Genomic DNA, 17,850 nt, shown 5'->3' with positions numbered 1-17,850 from the left:
TGGGGGGGGGGGGGGGTGGGGGGGGGGGGGGGTGGGGGGGGGGGGGGGTGGGGGGGGGGGGGGGTGGGGGGGGGGGGGGGTGGGGGGGGGGGGGGGTGGGGGGGGGGGGGGGTGGGGGGGGGGGGGGGTGGGGGGGGGGGGGGGTGGGGGGGGGGGGGGGTGGGGGGGGGGGGGGGTGGGGGGGGGGGGGGGTGGGGGGGGGGGGGGGTGGGGGGGGGAACCTGCGGCTCTCCAGATGTTCAGGAACTACAATTCCCATCAGCCTCTGTCAGCATGGCCAATTGGCCATGCTGGTAGGGGCTGATGGGAATTGGATTCCCTGAACATCCTGGAGAAAGTCGCCCCCTACCCCTGCCCTAGGGAGGATCTCATGAGCTCCTCCACCCCGCCATCATCATCAGGCAGGGAAGGGCTGGGGGTTGGCTCTGCTGCCTCCTCTGGCTGCACTTTCTCCCCAGGCTCTGCCTCAGAGTCCTCTGTGTCCTGGTAAGTACCCAGGGGCTGGCTCATGACAGTTTGACTCTTCCGGCAGAGTGGCAGGTTGCTTGTGGTCTTTAGGTAGAATCAAGCGGAGCTCTTGGCTTCCTGCCGATGAACCCCGGATTCACACTTCAGTCTCCGGGCCCGCCTCCTCCGTCTCAGCAGTGCTTAGCCAGGCAAAAAGCCCAGCCGGTGCTGCCTGGTTCTCAGAGTTTAACTTCCGGGACAAAACTCCTCGTCCCTGGGCCTTCTGCACTAACACCACAGTCGAGCAGCTGTCCTCTGTGCATGCTCGGTGGGGTTTGGTGTGTTGAAGCAGCGGATTTACTCGGAGTAGACCACCTTGCAGGACGCAATGTAGACAAGAACTGACAGACACACAGTCACCAGTGCAGTTCTGTTTATTGCTATCTATTGACAAAGTGCTTCGCCAGACCACAGGTGTTTCCAGGCACACATCGCTCTGTTGCCTGTGCTATCTATATACAGATGTGGTACCAATCAGGTGCCCTCACCTTATCAGGTTTTGCACACGGTACATGTTGTGCACTCAGTCCTAATTATGCACACGGCACCTGCTAGAAGGAGGGTCCAGCTGTCATTTAGAATTTGCTCATCTAAACACATGTTCTGTCATGGCGTGCTGCGTAGCTCTTCCGCACCCGCAACAGCTCACGTTATACAAGGTACAGGGACACGGACAAAGTACCCAGGTGACCTCTTGTCCTGCCAGCGGGACACAGAAATCTGGCCTAAAACGAAGCCCATTTGAGTGCTGTCCCTGCCCAATAAAGAGCAGCCATTGTTTCTGGACGAAGAACCTTGCTTTCATGCCAAAAAACAGCCCCCAACGTTTGGGTTGGGCTCTAAATAACGGTTCTGTCTGAATTGTCTAGCAAGGGTCTATGTCAGTGATGGCGAACCTTTTCGAGACCGAGTGCCCAAACTGCATCCCAAAACCCACTTATTTATCGCAAAGCGCCAACCCGGCAATTTAACCTGAATGCTGAGGTTTTAGTTTAGAAAAAACAGTTGGCTCCGAGGCGTCCGTTACTCGGGAGTAAGCTTGGTGGTAGTCAGTGGCTTTGATTTGAAGCAACTGTGCAACTCTTCCAACGGGTGAATCACGACCCTAGGAGGGTTTACTCAGAAGCAAGCCCCATTGCCAGCAATCGAGCTTACTCCCAGGTAAAGGGTCGCGCTTTAGTTCTTCCCATGAAAATCAGTGGGGTTTAACAGTGCTTAGCAGGGTTACCTACACTGCTTCCCCAAAACTAGGTCTTAGGTTTAATGCGAATAATCGAGCCCAGCGGCCCAGGCCAGCCTAGATGGGGGGGGGGGGACTCTGCGTGTGCCCACAGAGAGTGCTCTGAGTGCCACCTCTGGCACCCCTGCCATAGGTTCGCCACCACTGGTCTATGTCCAAACTGTTCCATTTGCGCAGTTGAAACGTAACTGTTTCAGAAGGGAACGGATGGAATTATTATTTTTCCTTCTCCACGCTTTGGTTTTGAATATATTTTTGGAGTTCCTTGGAAAAAAAACATGAATAAACAATTCTGACTCTTACTTGGGGAAATGGGGAAGCCGGGAGCTAGATGATTGTTTTCTGAAAAATATTGACCTATTACTTCATTCTGACTAAGTCGTGAATGCGTTTTTGGTGTCTCTGGAGTGGGAATTCCCAAGGAAAGACTTCCGCAAGCGTGGCCACTTCGGTTTCCGAGGGAGGGGGCATGCTTTATTTGGAGTGGGCTGAGCTGGCCATCTTATTCCATGCTTCCATGACCTCCAGACTGAACTACGGTGATTCACTCTTCGCTCTTCCATGACCTCCAGACTGAACTACGGCAAATTCGCCTTTGAAGACATCTTGGAAGCACCAGCTAGTACATGACAACCCCCTGAAACAAAATATATGGAGTAATCACTGGGACTCTTGGCCAACCTGGCCCCGGTCAGAATCTCTGGGATGGAGTTATGGGATGTTCCCTCAGAAGAACCTCTCCCATTCGCTTTATGATTGCTTGACCTCTGCCTAGAGCCGTGGTGGCGAACCTATGGCACTCCAGATGTTCGTGGACTACAATTCCCATCAGCCCCTGTCAGCATGGCCAATTGGACTACAATTCCCATCAGCCCCTGTCAGCATGGCCAATTGGCCATGCTGGCAGGGGCTGATGGGAATTGTAGTCCATGAACATCTGGAGTGCCATAGGTTCGCCACCACTGGCCTAGAGCAAAGGATCCCAGCAGATGGATAGTTTCACAGAGTAGCCACGTTGGTCTGCAATAGAATAGCTAGATTTGAGTTCAGTAGCCTGTTAGAGACCACAAGACTAGGACCAGGAGTCATGGGTTCGAGGTGAGACAAGAGGTTCCACCTGAACATCAGGAAAACCTCCTGACCGTCAGGGCTGTTGGACAGTGGAATGCGCTGCCTCGGAGAGTGGTGGAGTCTCCTTCTTTGGAGGTTTTTAAAGAGAGGCTGGATGGCCATCTGTCAGGAGTGCTTTGATTGTGTGTTCCTGCATGGCAGAGAGTTGGACTAGATGGCCCTTGGGGTCTCTCCCAACTCTATGATTCTAAATTGCCACTCAGGCCTGGTTTCCAGAGTCAGAGAACCCGTTTGAAGAGGTGAACTTTTTTTTTTTAATTGTAAGTGCTTTATTATAGAAAAGAAAATTGAGAATAATACAAGAAAAGGAAACAAAATTATAGGAAGTTATACAAAAATTGATACATCATCATATCATACAAGTTAGTAACTAATAACAGATAGTCGAACAACAGAAAAAAACCCATTGAGTATAATTTAACGATTCTATCAATTACTCTTTAATTGTACTTCCTTCTGTGCGTACTCTATTTTTAGTTTAGTAACCCTTTACTTAAATACTTTGCTTTGGATATGGTATTTCTTGTTTATGTACATTTCCCATTGTTCCCATTGATTTTTAGTATTATAATTCTCTTCCAACACTTCCTGTCCTGGCAATTGTGAGATCTTAATCACTTCTAACATCTTCATGTTCCAATCAAATATAGATGGAATAATTGGACTTTTCCCATTTTTAGCCAAAAACTATTCTAGCTGCTGTTGCTAAATATTGAAATATTATTCTTTTACCCATATCCGTAATGCTACTACACATCCCCAGCAAGTAGAATTCTGGGGAACATTTTATTTTTATTTTAAGCATACTCTGTACCGAAGAGGTGAACTTTTGAGAGTCGAAGCTGGAAGGGAGATTTGGCTCTGAAGAGTTCCTACTCCCCAAAATCTTGTGGGTTTCTAAAGGGCTGTTGGACATGATTCTGGCTGACGGATGAGTTCCTGAGGGGTCAGGTGGCCCTTTGGCAGCCGTCGAGGGCCACACCAAATGCCCCTCTGAACAGTCGGTTTGCTGCAATCCAGATCACCGGAAGCTTCCCAAGACATTTCAAAGGCAGGCCTGGAGCTCTCGAAACTCACACTCTGCCTTCTCAGCAATCACTTGGGTGTATGCCGAAAAATTAGACATCCTTTCAATTTGCATGCTTTATGAGGCCAGCGTCACAACGGGTTTTTCTACTGAGCTTCCTTCCTTCCTTGCAAGGGCCAGCCGTGTCAGTGGTCTGAGCCTTCCTGCAAAAGTTAAAATGGAACAGAAAATCTTAACGGGGCCTGCACTGAACCACAGAGGGGCCCAGCAGTGTTCTTCGGTCTGGCTTATTAGAATCGGCTGGTTTGTTGAGGCTTTCTTGGCAACACAGGCCCTACTAAAGCCATGGCTCTTGCGAAGCCCACGGGTGGAGGAGTCAGCGTTCAGAAGTTCTCTGGGTTAGCTGAAAGGCACAAAATAAACACAAACAGGTGTGCGGCGTGAAACTGATAACCCAGGAAATCGCGCGGCACACCGGCTGGCTGGTAGTGAAAACGCCAACAATTATAGTCAAATAAATAATCTGCTACAGTCTCAAAACTCAGATGTATCTTATTGACATAAGTTCTTAAACTGTTAGTGCAATTTTACATAGCAATGTGCTGAAATGGATCACAAATCCTAAACACAAAGAGGTATGGTTCATAAGAAGCTAAATTCCTTATTCAGTGCTATATATCTAAAACAGCAGAAAGCAAACCGCAAAAGTCCATAACAGTGTGCGGTGCCAGCAATATCTTGCCAAAGAGTTCGAGTGCTGCTCCGCTGTTGCAAAATTCAAGCGTCACTGTCTCTCTGCTGTTCTGCTGTTTTAGATATATAGCACTGAATAAGGAATTTAGCTTCTTATGAACCATACCTCTTTGTGTTTAGGATTTGTGATCCATTTCAGCACATTGCTATGTAAAATTGTGGGTGGGGCTGAGAGAGCTCCGAGAAGCTGTGACTAGCCCAAGGTCACCCAGCTGGCGTGTGTGGGAGCGCCCAGGCTAACCTGAATTCCCCAGATAAGCCTCCACAGCTCAGGCGGCAGAGCTGGGAATCAAACCCGGTTCCTCCAGATTAGAGACACGAGCTCCTAACCTCCTACGCCACTGCTGAGAGAGTTCAGAGAGAACTGTGACTGGCCCAAGGTCATCCTAACAGGCTTTGTGTGTAGGAGTGGGGAATCAAACCCAGTTTTCTACATTAGGGTCTGCCACTAATGTGGAAGAGTGGGGAAACAAACCCAGTCTCCAGCTCAGTCCACCGCTCAAATGAATCAAACTCGGTTATCCAGATTAGAGTCCGATGTTCATGTGGAGGAGTGGGGAATCAAACTCGATTCTCCATATCAGAGTCCACCTGCTCTTAAACGCTGCTACTTGCTGGCTCTAATTGGTGTCTTCATCATATCTCCTTGTTTTGCATACCAAAAAAGAAACGTACATAATAAAAACTGGAATACCCCCGAGTCAGAACAAAAAACCACCAGGCTGAGTCTTGGGTTTTGCTGCACCCAGATGCGGCTTCCAGGGTGACACGAGAGAGTGTTTCGCATTGAGTGGGGTTGAGGATGTGGGAGGCAAATGAATGCTGAGCTAGTCCAGCTGACTGGTTTGAATTGCCAAGTCAGAGATTTCAGTGAGGGTTCCCAGCAACGAGGGGTGGGGATCGAGTAACTGAAAGGACAGCCGGCCCCCCTCGGGGAACAGCCTGTCCTTCTTTTGAGAAAGGGGAAACCCTGTAAGGACGAGATTTCTTAGAAAGAAGAACGTGAAAGGTCAGGACTCTCTGTGCTTTCTTCATAATCTGTTAATTGACAAATTGCTGTTGCAGAGGCACAGGCTGGCTGGGCAGGTACCTAACTGCAAACTTAGCAGTTAAGAACATAAGAAACAAGCCAGCTGGATCAGACCAGAGTCCATCTAGTCCAGCTCTCTGCTACTCGCAGTGGCCCACCAGGTGCCTTGGGGAGCTCACCTGCAGGATGGGAAAGCAATGACCTTCTGTGGCTGTTGCTCCCGAGCACCTGGACAAGGCATTTGCAATCTCAGATCAAAGAGTATCAAGATTGGTAGCCATAGATCGACTTCTCCTCCATAAATCTGTCCAAGCCCCTTTTAAAGCTATCCAGGTTAGTGGCCATCACCACCTCCTGTGGCAGCATGTTCCAAACACCAATCACACGTTGCGTGAAGAAGCGTTTCCTTTTATTAGTCCTAATTCTTCCCCTCAGTTGTCATCTCAGGGACTGTTCTCTGCAAACTGCAATTCTGTGCTCGGTTTGAGATTAGAAAAAGAAGCTAAGATATAGAATCATAGAGTTGGAAGAGACCCCCAAGGGCCATCCAGTCCAACCCCCTGCCATGCAGGAACACACAATCAAGGCACTCCTGACATATGTTCATCCAGCCTCTGTTTAAAAAGCTCCAAAGGAAGAGACTCCACCGCTCTCCAAGGCAGTGAATTCCACTGTCGAACAGCCCTGACGGTCAGGAAGTTCTTCCTGATGTTTAGGTGGAATCTCTTTTCCTGCACCTTGAATCCATTACTCCGTGTCCTAGTCTCTGAGGCAGAAGAAAACAAGCTTGCTCCCTCTTCGACATGGCATCCCTCAGATATTTAAACATGGCTATCATGTCACCTCTTAACCTTCTCTTCACCAAACTAAACATCCCCAGCTCCCTAAGTCTCTCCTCGTAGGGCATGCATTCCAGAACTTTCACCATTGTGGTCGCCCTCCTCTGGACCCGTTCCAGCCTGTCAATATCCTTCTTGAATTGCGGTGCCCAGAACTGTACACAATATTCCAGATAAGGTCTGACCAGTGAAGAATAGAGAGCTACAATTACATTCCTCGATCTTGACACTAAACTCCTATTGATACAGCTCAGAATCGCATTGGCCTTCTTGGCTGCTGCATCACACTGCTGACTCACGTTCAGTTTATGAGTCAGCAGTGTGAACTGCAACAACATTTGAGTATTGCCAGCAAAATACTGTCTTATAGTTTAGATCTTTTTTAACCAGCAAACTGTGTGGAGAATCTTGCAATCCCAAAAATAAGAAAAAGCTTTCATTCAGGCATAATTTAATGTTCTGCTCTCTGAGTTGCTAAAAGGACGATATCAAAGAACTCCATATTTGGAACGGCATTGCCCTTGTAGCAGTCAATAAATGGAATCAAGGCGGGGGTGTTCTTTCACTTTGTCCTTGTTATAAGGAATTGTGTGATGAGCTACCTCTGCCCATTTCATGAACGTTCCCTGGAAGAGCTGCAAATCTCACCTTATTTTTTTACCAGATCAAAATAGATCACAGAGCAGGCTGCTCTGCAGCAAAAATCTATTTGTGCTTCATTGGGGAAGTAGTTACTTTTACTTTTTACTTGGGATCTTTAGCATTTGTAAACCACGTGATTAGGTATTATTGGGTCAAGGAACTAAGTTCGACTTTTAGTTTCTCAATTCTTAAAATTCTCGCCCAGGCTTTAGGCCTGCGCTAGAGAAACCATGCAGACAGGAAGCCTAACTGAGATGACTGAATCAGCATCTCTAGAGTCCCTAATGTTGTTCAGTTCTGAATTAGCCACATCTCAAAAAAAAAAAAGGATATCGAGAAGAGATAGAAAAAGTGCAGAGAAGGGCAACGAGGATGATTGAGGGACTGGAGCACCTTCCTTATGAGGAGAGGCTGCAGCGTTTGGGACTCTTTAGTTTGGAGAGGAAACATCTGAGGGGGGATAGGATTGAAGCCTATAAAATTATGCATGGGGTAAAAAATGTTGACAGAGAGAAGTTTTTCTCTCTTTCTCACAATACTAGAACCAGGGGGCATCCATTGAAAATGCTGGGGGGAAGAATTAGGACTGATCAAAGGAAACACTTCTTCACGCAACGTGTGATTGGTGTTTGGAATATGCTGCCCCAGGAGGTGGTGATGGCCACTAACCTGGATAGCTTTAAAAAGGGCTTGGACAGATTTATGGAGACCAGGTGCTCAGGAGCAACACCCGGAGAAGGCCATTGCTCTCACAGTCTGCATGTGAGCTCCCAAAGGCACCTGGTGGGCCACTGTGAGTAGCAGAGAGCTGGACTATCTGGACTCTGGTCTGATCCAGCTGGCGTGTTCTTATGTTCTAACTGTGCTGTGGACTGGTGCTTTAGCAGACCAATGACCTGTAGAAACTGATAAGAAACCAGATATTCGAGAATAAAATGGACTTCATGTTCGATTCCCTGGCTAGGTCTTGAGGCAACAGAAATTTGGCATTTTCCCCAAGTAAGCAACCAAACAACGCAAAAAAATTGGTGAGGTGCAGTGGACATATACTACAGAAATCCAACAAACCTACTACACCACAGCTACAAGCAACAACCTATAAACAAGGCAATTAAAGTGCTAATTTAATAAATGGCAATGTAAATGTGTATACAACAACACCCAAACCATATCCAAAGGGGACTCCACACCCCATATACAAATCCAAAACATCGAACGATGAAAATGTTCAAACATGTGTCTCAACACCCTCTCCAGGACAAGTACTGGAGTCCAGCACTCTGCTACTCGCAGTGGCCTAAAGAGTCCCAAACGCTGCAGCCTCTCCTCATAAGGAAGGTGCTCCAGTCCCTCAATCATCCTCGTTGCCCTTCTCTGCACTTTTTCTATCTCTTCCATATCCTTTTTGAGATGTGGCGACCAGAACTGGACACAGGACTCCAAGTGTTTCTCATATCAAAATGACGTGTTTTGCATTTTTAAAAACGTCCAGGAAAAGGCTAGGCGGGAAAAAAAGTTCTCCTTGGGCTGGGTTTTTTTTATGTGTGCAGGAGGGTGGAAGGAATATTCAGATTTTATAAATAGATTAAATGAATGTAATGAAATGGCAGCTCCTTGCAAGGGACAGCTGAAATAGGAACCGGGTTTTCACAAGACTCTGACATAATACCTAAAAGTGTCATTATGCATTAAAAGTTCACAGAGATCAACATAATTTATTCTATCATTTGAAAGAGCAGTTGATGATATAAGTTGATTTTATATATATATATAGAAAAAAACATATCTTTTGACCACAAAGGAAATCCCCTCCTTAGTCACACCTCTGCTATATAAGGGTTTTCTTCCCCTGCAGCTGAATCCACTATCTCCACCAGACGGCGGAAGATGAATTCAGCCCCAGGTACGGATCCTCCTGGGATCAAGCCTTCCTCTGAGGGTGCTGGGAAATTTCTGCTGTCTACCTTGAAAGCCGGTTCTATGTGGGGAGATTCTGGCTGTCCTGGGGTCCGGGTTCCAGGACTAGATTCTGCCTCCAGCTTAGAGGTTGTCCTATAAAGGACAAGACCTATTTCCTTCCCCCAAACACACACTCAGACAGGGGCATAGCGAGGGGGCGTGAGGGGGGCCCTTGCTCCAGGCGGCAGGTGCCTGAGGACGCGCAGGTCGCTGCTGCTCCCGCAAAAAGCCCCTGCGGTTCTCATCATTATTCTCACCACAGCCCTATGAGCACTGGTGGGATCCAAAATTTTTAGTAACAGGTTCCCATGGGGGTGGGATTCAAACTGTGGCGTAGCGCCGATGGGGCTGGGCGGGGCATGATGGGGGCGTGGCCGGGCATTCCGGGGGCGGGGCATTCCTGGGCAGGGCTGTGGCAAGGACGCAGCCGCTGTGCCAGTCCTTGGTCGGGAAATGAATGCACGCGGGCGCAGGCTGCCATGCACGCCGGTGCACCTCCTGCTAGACTGCTTCAAGTTCTGCGCGCTACTGCTGAGAGGAGGGGCGTAACTAAGGCAAAAATCACGTGGCAAAATCACCAATGAGTAACCCCCTCTCAGCACACACAAATAATGAGTAACCTACTTTTGGGAACCTGTGAGAACCTGCTGGATCCCACCTCTGCCTATGAGGCCTTGTCCCTGTCACCGGTCTCTTTGTGGCATCGGAGCACCTCGGACAGCAAGAAGGAATGTAAGCTGAATTTTAAATGAACTGCAGGGGCAGTGGGTGGGTGTGTGCCATCTTATGTAGAAGCCCCAATAATAAGATCAAGCGCAACCTCCCTCAATTTCCTGTTTACCCCGCCTTTCCTCCGAGAAGCTCAAAACAGCTCTCCCTGTGTTATACTCACAACGCCCCTGCGAAGTAGGTTAGGCTGGGAAAGAACGCGACCGCACTTGGAGTCCTGTGTTCAGTTCTGGTCGCCACATCTCAAAAAGGTTATCGAAGAGATAGAAAAAGCGCAGAGAAGGGCAACGAGGATGATTGAGGGACTGGAGCACCTTCCTTATGAGAGGCTGCAGCGTTTGGGACTCTTTAGTTTGGAGAGGAGACGTCTGAGGGGGGATAGGATTGAAGTCTATAAAATTATGCATGGGGTAGAAAATGTTGACAGAGAGAAATTTTTCTCTCTTTCTCACCATACTAGAACCAGGGGGCATCCATTGAAAATGCTGGGGGGAAGAATTAGGACTAATAAAAGGAAACACTTCTTCACACAACGTGTGATTGGTGTTTGGAATATGCTTCCACAGGAGGTGGCGATGGCCACTAACCTGGATAGCTTTAAAAGGGGCTTGGACAGATTTATGCAGGAGAAGTCGATCTATGGCTACCAATCTGGATCTTCCTTGATCTCAGATTGCAAATGCCTTAGCAGACCAGGTGCTCGGGAGCAGCAGCAGCAGACGGCCATTGCTTTCACATCCTGCAGGTGAGCTCCCAAAGGCACCTGGTGGGCCACTGCGAGTAGCAGAGTGCTGGACTAGATGGACTCTGGTCTGATCCAGCTGGCTCCTTCTTATGTTCTTAATGACTGGGCCACGTTCATTCAAGCGAGGATTCCGAGCTCCACACCTACTATGAAAATATTGATTGGGGGAGTAATTTTTATTCTCATTCTCTGCCCCCTCCCCGTCCCATGGGAGGCTGAGCAATATGGAAGAAAGGTCCTAATATTTGGGGAGGGTCTCTCTTAAGACGGAGTTTTAGCCCGGGACTTCTCCTGACCCTCCTGGCTGCTCCATGAACTCTGCTTGCAGGTCTCCGGTTCCAGGTCCAAGGGCTCCTCCTAGTCCTGCTTTGCGGCTGCATCTACCTCCAAGGGACAGGTAAGGCAAGAGAGAAGAACAGACCCCCAAAGGGTTGGGTGACCGGCACGGGCTACTCTCAGCCCCTGGCAGAGGGACCACCCAGACCCCCGGACAGCCTTTGTCTGAAGAGCTTGAAGAGCCTGCAGGGAAGGAGGTCTGGCTCCAGGTGGGACTTTCAGGTCTCCCAGAATTCCCGATCATCTTCCGACTGCAGAGTTCGGTTCTCCTGGAGCAAATGTCTGCCCATGAAGGGAGGGCCCTGCTCTCTCCAGGCCCTGCCCCCAAAGCTCCAGGAGCATCCCAACCTGGATTTGGCAACCCTACCCCACTCCCCACCCCCTGGCAGTGGGCAGAGAGGGCCCTCACAACCCTTGTTGCAGCTGCTTGGGGTGCCAATCTCTAGGTGGGGCTGGGAGCTCTGACTTCTAGGGCACAGGTGTCAAACTCGCGGCCCTCCAGATGTTATGGACTACAGTTCCCATCATCCCCTGCCAGCAGGGGATGATGGGAACTGTAGTCCATAACATCTGGAGAGCCGCGAGTTCGCCACCTGTGCTCTAGGGCATTCTATCCCAGCAACCCCCCCCCAAATCTCCTGGAGGGTCTTAACTTTGGAGTTGACAGCCTCATGCCTCCTCCATCAGGTTGCTTGGCGGTGGGGGTGAGTTGGGGGTTGCATGTCTTGATGGGGAACAGGGGAATTGTATTTTCCGGAGGTGGGGGGGCAGGGGGAGTTCTCAGCATGGGATGGAGAGCCTCCCAATGCACCCCCTGCAGTGAGGGGAGGCTCAGCCCAACCCCTCCTGCCCCCCACCCTGGGTGCCCTTTGGCTGTCCCCAAATTCCCAGGTACACAAGAAGCCAAGCATTGACGGCTGCCCAAGGGCGTGGATCTGTAGCAGAACAGGGCGGGGGGGAGGGGACATTTTGGGGTTGGGAAATGCCTGGGGGTTTGGGGGCGGAGCCTGGGGAGGGCACGTTCAGGGAGGAGCAAGAAGGCCATAGAGCCCCGCCCACCCTTCAATGCAGCTGTTTCCTCCCAAGACTTCTCTGGTCGGGGAGATCAGCTGTCATTCTGGGGAATTTCTCCAGCCCTTCCTGGATGGTGGCACCTCTAACTGCCAAGCTGCGTCCAGGATGCCACCTGGACAGGTGATTCCAGGTGGGAGGAGCCCAGGAGGGCTCTGAGGCCCAAACCGAACCAATACCCCCCTCCCCGGACCTCTCCGTAACAGCCCGTGTTTCTCCCCCTGCAGATGCCAAATGGCGCCCATCTATCAACTCCACCTGGGAAATCCGCCCCTCCTTTGGTGAGTAACTGTCCTTCAGGATGTTACACCTAGTTATTTCTCGCTGTTTGATGCTATATTACTGTTGGTTGTGGTGGGTTTTCTGGGCTGTGTGGCCGTGGTCTGATAGATCTTGTTCCTAACTTTTAGCTTTAAAAGGGGCTTGGACAGATTTATGGAGAAGTCGATCTCTGGCTACCAATCTTGATCCTCTTTGATCTGAGATTGCAAATGCCTGAGCAGACCAGGTGCTCAGGAGCAGCAGCAGCAGCAGAAGGCCCTTGCTTTCACCTCCTGCAGGTGAGCTCCCAAAGGCACCTGGTGGGCCACTGCGAGTAGCAGAGAGCTGGACTAGATGGACTCTGGTCTGATCCAGCTGGCGTGTTCTTATGTTCTATGTTCTTAACCAAACGTTAGGAACAAGATCTACCAGACCACGGCCACACAGCCCGGAAAACCCACCACAACCAGTTGAATCCAGCCATGAAAGTGTTCAACATTATTATTATTATTATTATACATAACAACACAGCACAAGTGTCTGGAATTCATCTCTGAATATCGAGTCCTTCCCAAGGACCTAGGATATTAGAGGTATTTGCGTAGAATATGTGCAGTTCCTAGAAGTGCTGCTTTCTGCAGCAGGTGGACTGATGTTCTGTCCAAGTTTAGGCTTTCCAGATGTTTTTCAAGATTTCTTGGGATTCCTCCAAGAGCATTGACTACTAGTGGGATTACTGTTGTTCTTTTTTGCCACAATCGTTCAACTTCAATTTGTAGGTCCTTGTATTTTGTGATCTTTTCCAGCTCTTTGTCCTCTACCCTGCTGTCAACTGGCACAGCAACATCTATTATTATTATTATTATTATTATTATTATTATTATTATTATTATTATTATTATTATTATTATTATTATTATTATTATTATTATACATAACAACACAGCACAAGTGTCTGGAATTCATCTCTGAATATCGCAGTCCCTTCCCGACCTAGGATATTAGGGAGGTATTTCATGATAGAATATGTGTGAAAGTTCCTAGAAGTGCTGCTTTCTGCAGCATGTGGACTGATGTTCTGTCTAAGTTTAGGCTTTCAGATGTTTTTCAAGATTTCTTGGGATTCCTCCTAGAGCACCGACTACTAGTGGGATTACTGTTGTTTTTTTTGCCACAATCGTTCCACTTCAATTTGTAGGTCCTTGTATTTTGTGATCTTTTCCAGCTCTTTGTCCTCTACCCTGCTGTCAACTGGCACAGCAACATCTATTATTATTATTATTATTATTATTATTATTATTATTATTATTATTATTATTATTATTATACATAACAACACAGCACAAGTGTCTGGAATTCATCTCTGAATATCGAGTCCTTCCCAAGGACCTAGGATATTAGAGGTATTTGCGTAGAATATGTGCAGTTCCTAGAAGTGCTGCTTTCTGCAGCAGGTGGACTGATGTTCTGTCCAAGTTTAGGCTTTCCAGATGTTTTTCAAGATTTCTTGGGATTCCTCCTAGAGCACCGACTACTAGTGGGATTACTGTTGTTCTTTTTTGCCACAATCGTTCCACTTCAATTTGTAGGTCCTTGTATTTTGTGATCTTTTCCAGCTCTTTGTCCTCTACCCTGCTGTCAACTGGCACAGCAACATCGATGATCCAAACATGTTTCTTCTAATAATAATAACATTATTATTATTATTATATTATTATTATTATTATTATTATTATTATTATTATTATTATTATTATTATTATTATTATTATTATTAATTAAACTTATAGGCCGCCTCATCCCCGAAGGGCTCGAGGCGGCTCACAACATGGCTGTTCCAACGAACAGCAAATCAACAAATCAAATCAACAAATCAACGGATCAGCACATAAAAACTTAATCCCTTAAAACCTATGCAGCAATAGATTAAATAACTAAGTATTTTAAAACGAAGATTGTTTAAAACAGGTTCCCAGGGTGGTGGGATTCAAACTGTGGTGTAGCGCAAATGGGGCTGGGCGGGGCACAACGGGGGCGTGGCTGGGCATTCCGGGGGCGTGGCATTCCTGGGCGGGGCTGTGGCAAGGACGCAGCCGCTGCGCCGGTCCTTGGGTGGGAAACGAATGCACGCAGGTGCAGGCTGCCACGCACGCCGGTGCACCTCCTGCTAGACTGCTTCCAGTTCTGCGCGCTACTGCTGAGAGGAGGGGCGTAACTCAGGCAGAAATCACCAATTAGTAACCGCCTCTCGGCACACGCAAATAAGTAGTAACCTACTCTCGGGAACCTGGGAGAACCTGCTGGATCCCACCTCTGACTGGGATGCTTCCCTAGTTGTGAAGTGAATGTGTGAACCGGTAGCTTTAAAGATAGGAACTCTCTCTCTCTCTCTCTCTCTCTCACACACACATACACACACACACACACCCTGTTCACACTTGCTTTAGCCTGCGCAGCCCCTACAAAGTGACTATCAGGGCCCCAAGTAGCCCTCCCTTCAGGTACTTTTCCTGCTTTGGCCCTCTGTCGGAAGTAGAATTTCTTTTTTTCCTGGGCAGAGACAATTAATTCACCAAGGGCTGCCCTGGAGGCTTCCTTGTATCTTTGACTGATTTTCATTCATGCTCTCGTCCTGCTCTTCCTTGGAGCCACCGTGGCGTAGTGGTTAGGAGCAGGTGGATTCTAATCTGGAGAACCAGGTTTGATTCCCCACTCCTCCACCCGAGTGGCAGAGGCTTATCTGGTGAACCAGACGTGTTTCCGCACTCCTGCATTCCTGCTGGGTGACCTTGGGCTGCTCCCAGTTCTCTCAGGACGCTCTCAGCCTCACAAGGTGTCTGTTGTGGGGAGAGGAAGGGAAAGGAGCTTGTCAGCCCCTTTGAGTCTCCTTACAGGAGAGAAAAGGTGGGGTATAAACCCAAACTCCTCTTCTCCTTGCAGGGCAAAACTTCAGTGTCCCGTGCCAGGGCTCCTCAGCGTTTCGAACCTGCAGCATATACTGGCTGGCTAACGGCTCCTTCGTGGAAGAGTTGTACCCAGATGGCGCAGTGAGAGAGGAGGAAGCCAGGTGAGTAAACCGGGCCATTTCCCAGTGACTGAGCTCAGGTGGAAGAGGCAGGGGGTAGGGCTTTATGAGAGGGTCCGTGGCTCACTGGTAGGCCATCTATTTAGCATGCAGAAGGTCCCAGGCTCAGTCCCAGTGATCTCCAGTTACAAAGGACCCACCCAGTTACAAAGGACCCACCCAGCAGCCTCTGCCTGAGTCTCTAGAGCACCTGCCTGTCTGAGAGCAGTCAATGCTGCCTGGATGGACCAGAAGTCTGATTCTGTCTGGTCCGACCTGCTGAGATCATCATGAGTTCATGAGCTTCCTGTTCACCCCTAGGCAAGGCCTTCTTCTGATGTTCTTATGTAAAAGCTCTAATGCCAGCACCCTTGACGATTTTGTCCCAATGGACCCCCACTTTCCTCCCCAGTGCAGCGTCTCACGGCTAACTGAGGTGGTGTTCTTTCTTTCTTCACAGAGAAATAAGCCACGGGCCCGGCCGCCACCACCTCCTGTCCCGGGAGCTGGTCTTTCACGCCTTCTCCAAGCGGGACCTGCGCACCACCTTCAGGTGTGTCATTCTGGACCCAGCCGGGGCTGCTCAGAAGACCCTCACCTTGCAGGTGGGGCCCAGGAGAGCAGGTGGGGCCCAGGAGGTGGGGCCCAGGAGCGGAGAGAGTGGCAGCGGAATACCTGAGGAGCCTTGAGGCGGAGCTGCAGGTAAGCGCAGAGGTGAAGGGCGGGGGTGGGGCGGAGCTACTGTGGTAGGTCACCAACCACTCAGAATCGGGCAGACGTCCCTGCATTCTGCATTGGAACCAGGTTCCCATGGCATAGAGCAGTGGTGGCGAACCTTTGGCACTGCAGATGTTATGGACTACAATTCCCATCAGCCCCTGCCAGAATGGCCAATTGGAGTGCCAAAGGTTAGCCACCATGGGCATAGAGGGTGGAGCTGCAAACTGACCCCCCCCTGGCCCCTCCTAGCAGCAGCCCATTCTAAGAATGCTGGCAGGGGCTGATGGGAATTGTAGTCCATAACATCTGCAGTGCCAAAGGTTCGCCACCAGCTCTTGCTAAGTCTCTCCCCCACGGATCTGCCAAAGTCTCTCCTACACCAGCGAGTACACTTTGCGTCAGTGAGTCCCATCAGTCAAATATGCATGCCACAATCTTTTCCTCTCGTCGGCATCGGGTGACCCCAAATTCTGGCGTTCTGAGGGAGAAGCTGTCCCTGTAGCCAGTGAATCCATACCACGCCTCATTTCATCGGCCCGTCTCTGGCAACGGGGTGCTGCAGCCTCTTTCTTCGACAGGCATGGAGGTGTCATACGTAGAGTCCCCCTAAGACAGTGACGGTGAACCTTTTCGAGACCGAGTGCCCAAATTGCAACCCAAAACCCATTTATTTATTGCAAAGTGCCAACATGGCGATTTAACCTGAATACTGAGGTTTCAGTTTAGAAAAAACAGTTGGCTCCAAGGCGCATGTTACTTGGGAGTAAGCTTGGTGAAGCAACCGTGCAATGCTTTGAATGGGTGAATCATGACCCTTGGAGGGTTTACTGAGAAGCAAGCCCCATTGCCAGCAACCGAGCTTATTCCCAGGTAAGGGATCATGCCCAGGCCAGGCTAGGTGTGTGTGTTTGTGTGTGTGTGTGATTTTCTGCCCCCTCCCCACATGATGAACTCTGTGCATGCGTGCCCACAGAAAGGGCTCTGAGTGCCACCTCTGGCACCCATGCCATAGGTTCGCCACCGCTGCCCTAAGACCCTCTTCCACACAGACCCACTCGGCTTCTGCGAGAGAGACGTGGCTGCTGCCATCCCCCTGGAGCTTGCTGACTCACGCTTCTGCAGAAGAAGGCTCTGCCCGACCGTCCCTTGCCACAATAAAGTGTCTGTCCTGTCAGGTGTCTTTTGTACCAACCTTCCTTTCTCAATTTCCAGGGCTGCCCAGGGACCGGCTTGATGGCTCACGTAGCTCCACCATCGGAGACACTCAAGCGACGAGGAAGAGGCTCGGTCGTTGCTGTGAGCTGCCAGTCAGCCTAGTTTGCTTCCAGGCGTTCCGGCAAAGGATCTCCCACCGACACACACCCCTTTCCCAGCCATTTGGGCCCCCTCCTCCCCAAAACCGCAGCCACCATTTACACTGCTCGTAAGACAGAGAACAGACAGAGTGTCGAAGGCTTTCACGTCCGGAATCACGAGGGTGTTGTGGGTTTTCTGGGTTGTGTAACCATGCTCCGGTAGCACAGGAGCACAGCCATACAACCCGGAAAACCCACCACACCCTACAGACTGATCATGTGTGGTAAAAGCGGCAGGCGTTTCAAGGCCACTCGCAGCCCCGAACTCCACGCTGGATTGTTTTGAAATAAAACCTATTTACCATCTCCGATTTGAACGCGTGGGAAAACGTTGCTGGCTGTTGTGTCCTCTACACTGGGAGCTTATTCAGAAAATGTATCTGTGCTGCCTTTGAAGGAACCAGAAAAAAATAAAATTATTCCAGAATGTCAAATATAAAA

The 17,850-nt window shown here is 49.5% G+C and overlaps 2 protein-coding genes across 3 annotated transcripts in view; both read left to right on the top strand.

Annotated features, from left to right (window-relative positions):
• The window catches only part of RNF121 (ring finger protein 121), a 42,391-nt gene extending 40,014 nt beyond the window's left edge, over window positions 1–2,377 (top strand). The window contains exons 9-10 of the mRNA XM_048493974.1: window positions 559–775; window positions 2,320–2,377. Of these exons, the coding sequence (XP_048349931.1) occupies window positions 559–775; window positions 2,320–2,377 (275 nt within the window). The remainder of the gene's footprint in view (window positions 1–558; window positions 776–2,319) is intronic.
• Window positions 2,378–8,656: 6,279 nt separating this feature from the next.
• LOC125430605 (interleukin 18 binding protein) lies at window positions 8,657–17,850 on the top strand. Of its 2 annotated transcripts, none has more exons than XM_048492618.1 (6): window positions 8,657–9,072; window positions 10,931–10,999; window positions 12,237–12,290; window positions 15,211–15,337; window positions 15,795–16,036; window positions 17,267–17,850. In XM_048492618.1, exons 1-5 carry the CDS (start codon window positions 9,057–9,059, stop codon window positions 16,021–16,023), a joined length of 495 nt encoding a protein of 164 aa, XP_048348575.1. In that variant the 5' UTR covers window positions 8,657–9,056; the 3' UTR covers window positions 16,024–16,036; window positions 17,267–17,850. The 2 variants fall into 2 exon arrangements, with proteins under 2 accessions (XP_048348575.1, XP_048348574.1); XM_048492617.1 differs by lacking the exon at window positions 8,657–9,072 and adding an exon at window positions 9,693–9,860.

The sequence above is a fragment of the Sphaerodactylus townsendi genome, linkage group LG04 (assembly GCF_021028975.2).
Source record: "Sphaerodactylus townsendi isolate TG3544 linkage group LG04, MPM_Stown_v2.3, whole genome shotgun sequence".
Classification (NCBI taxonomy): domain Eukaryota; kingdom Metazoa; phylum Chordata; class Lepidosauria; order Squamata; family Sphaerodactylidae; genus Sphaerodactylus; species Sphaerodactylus townsendi.
The sequence above is the reverse complement of the archived record's forward strand: the minus strand, read 5'-3'. Positions and strand labels throughout refer to the sequence as shown.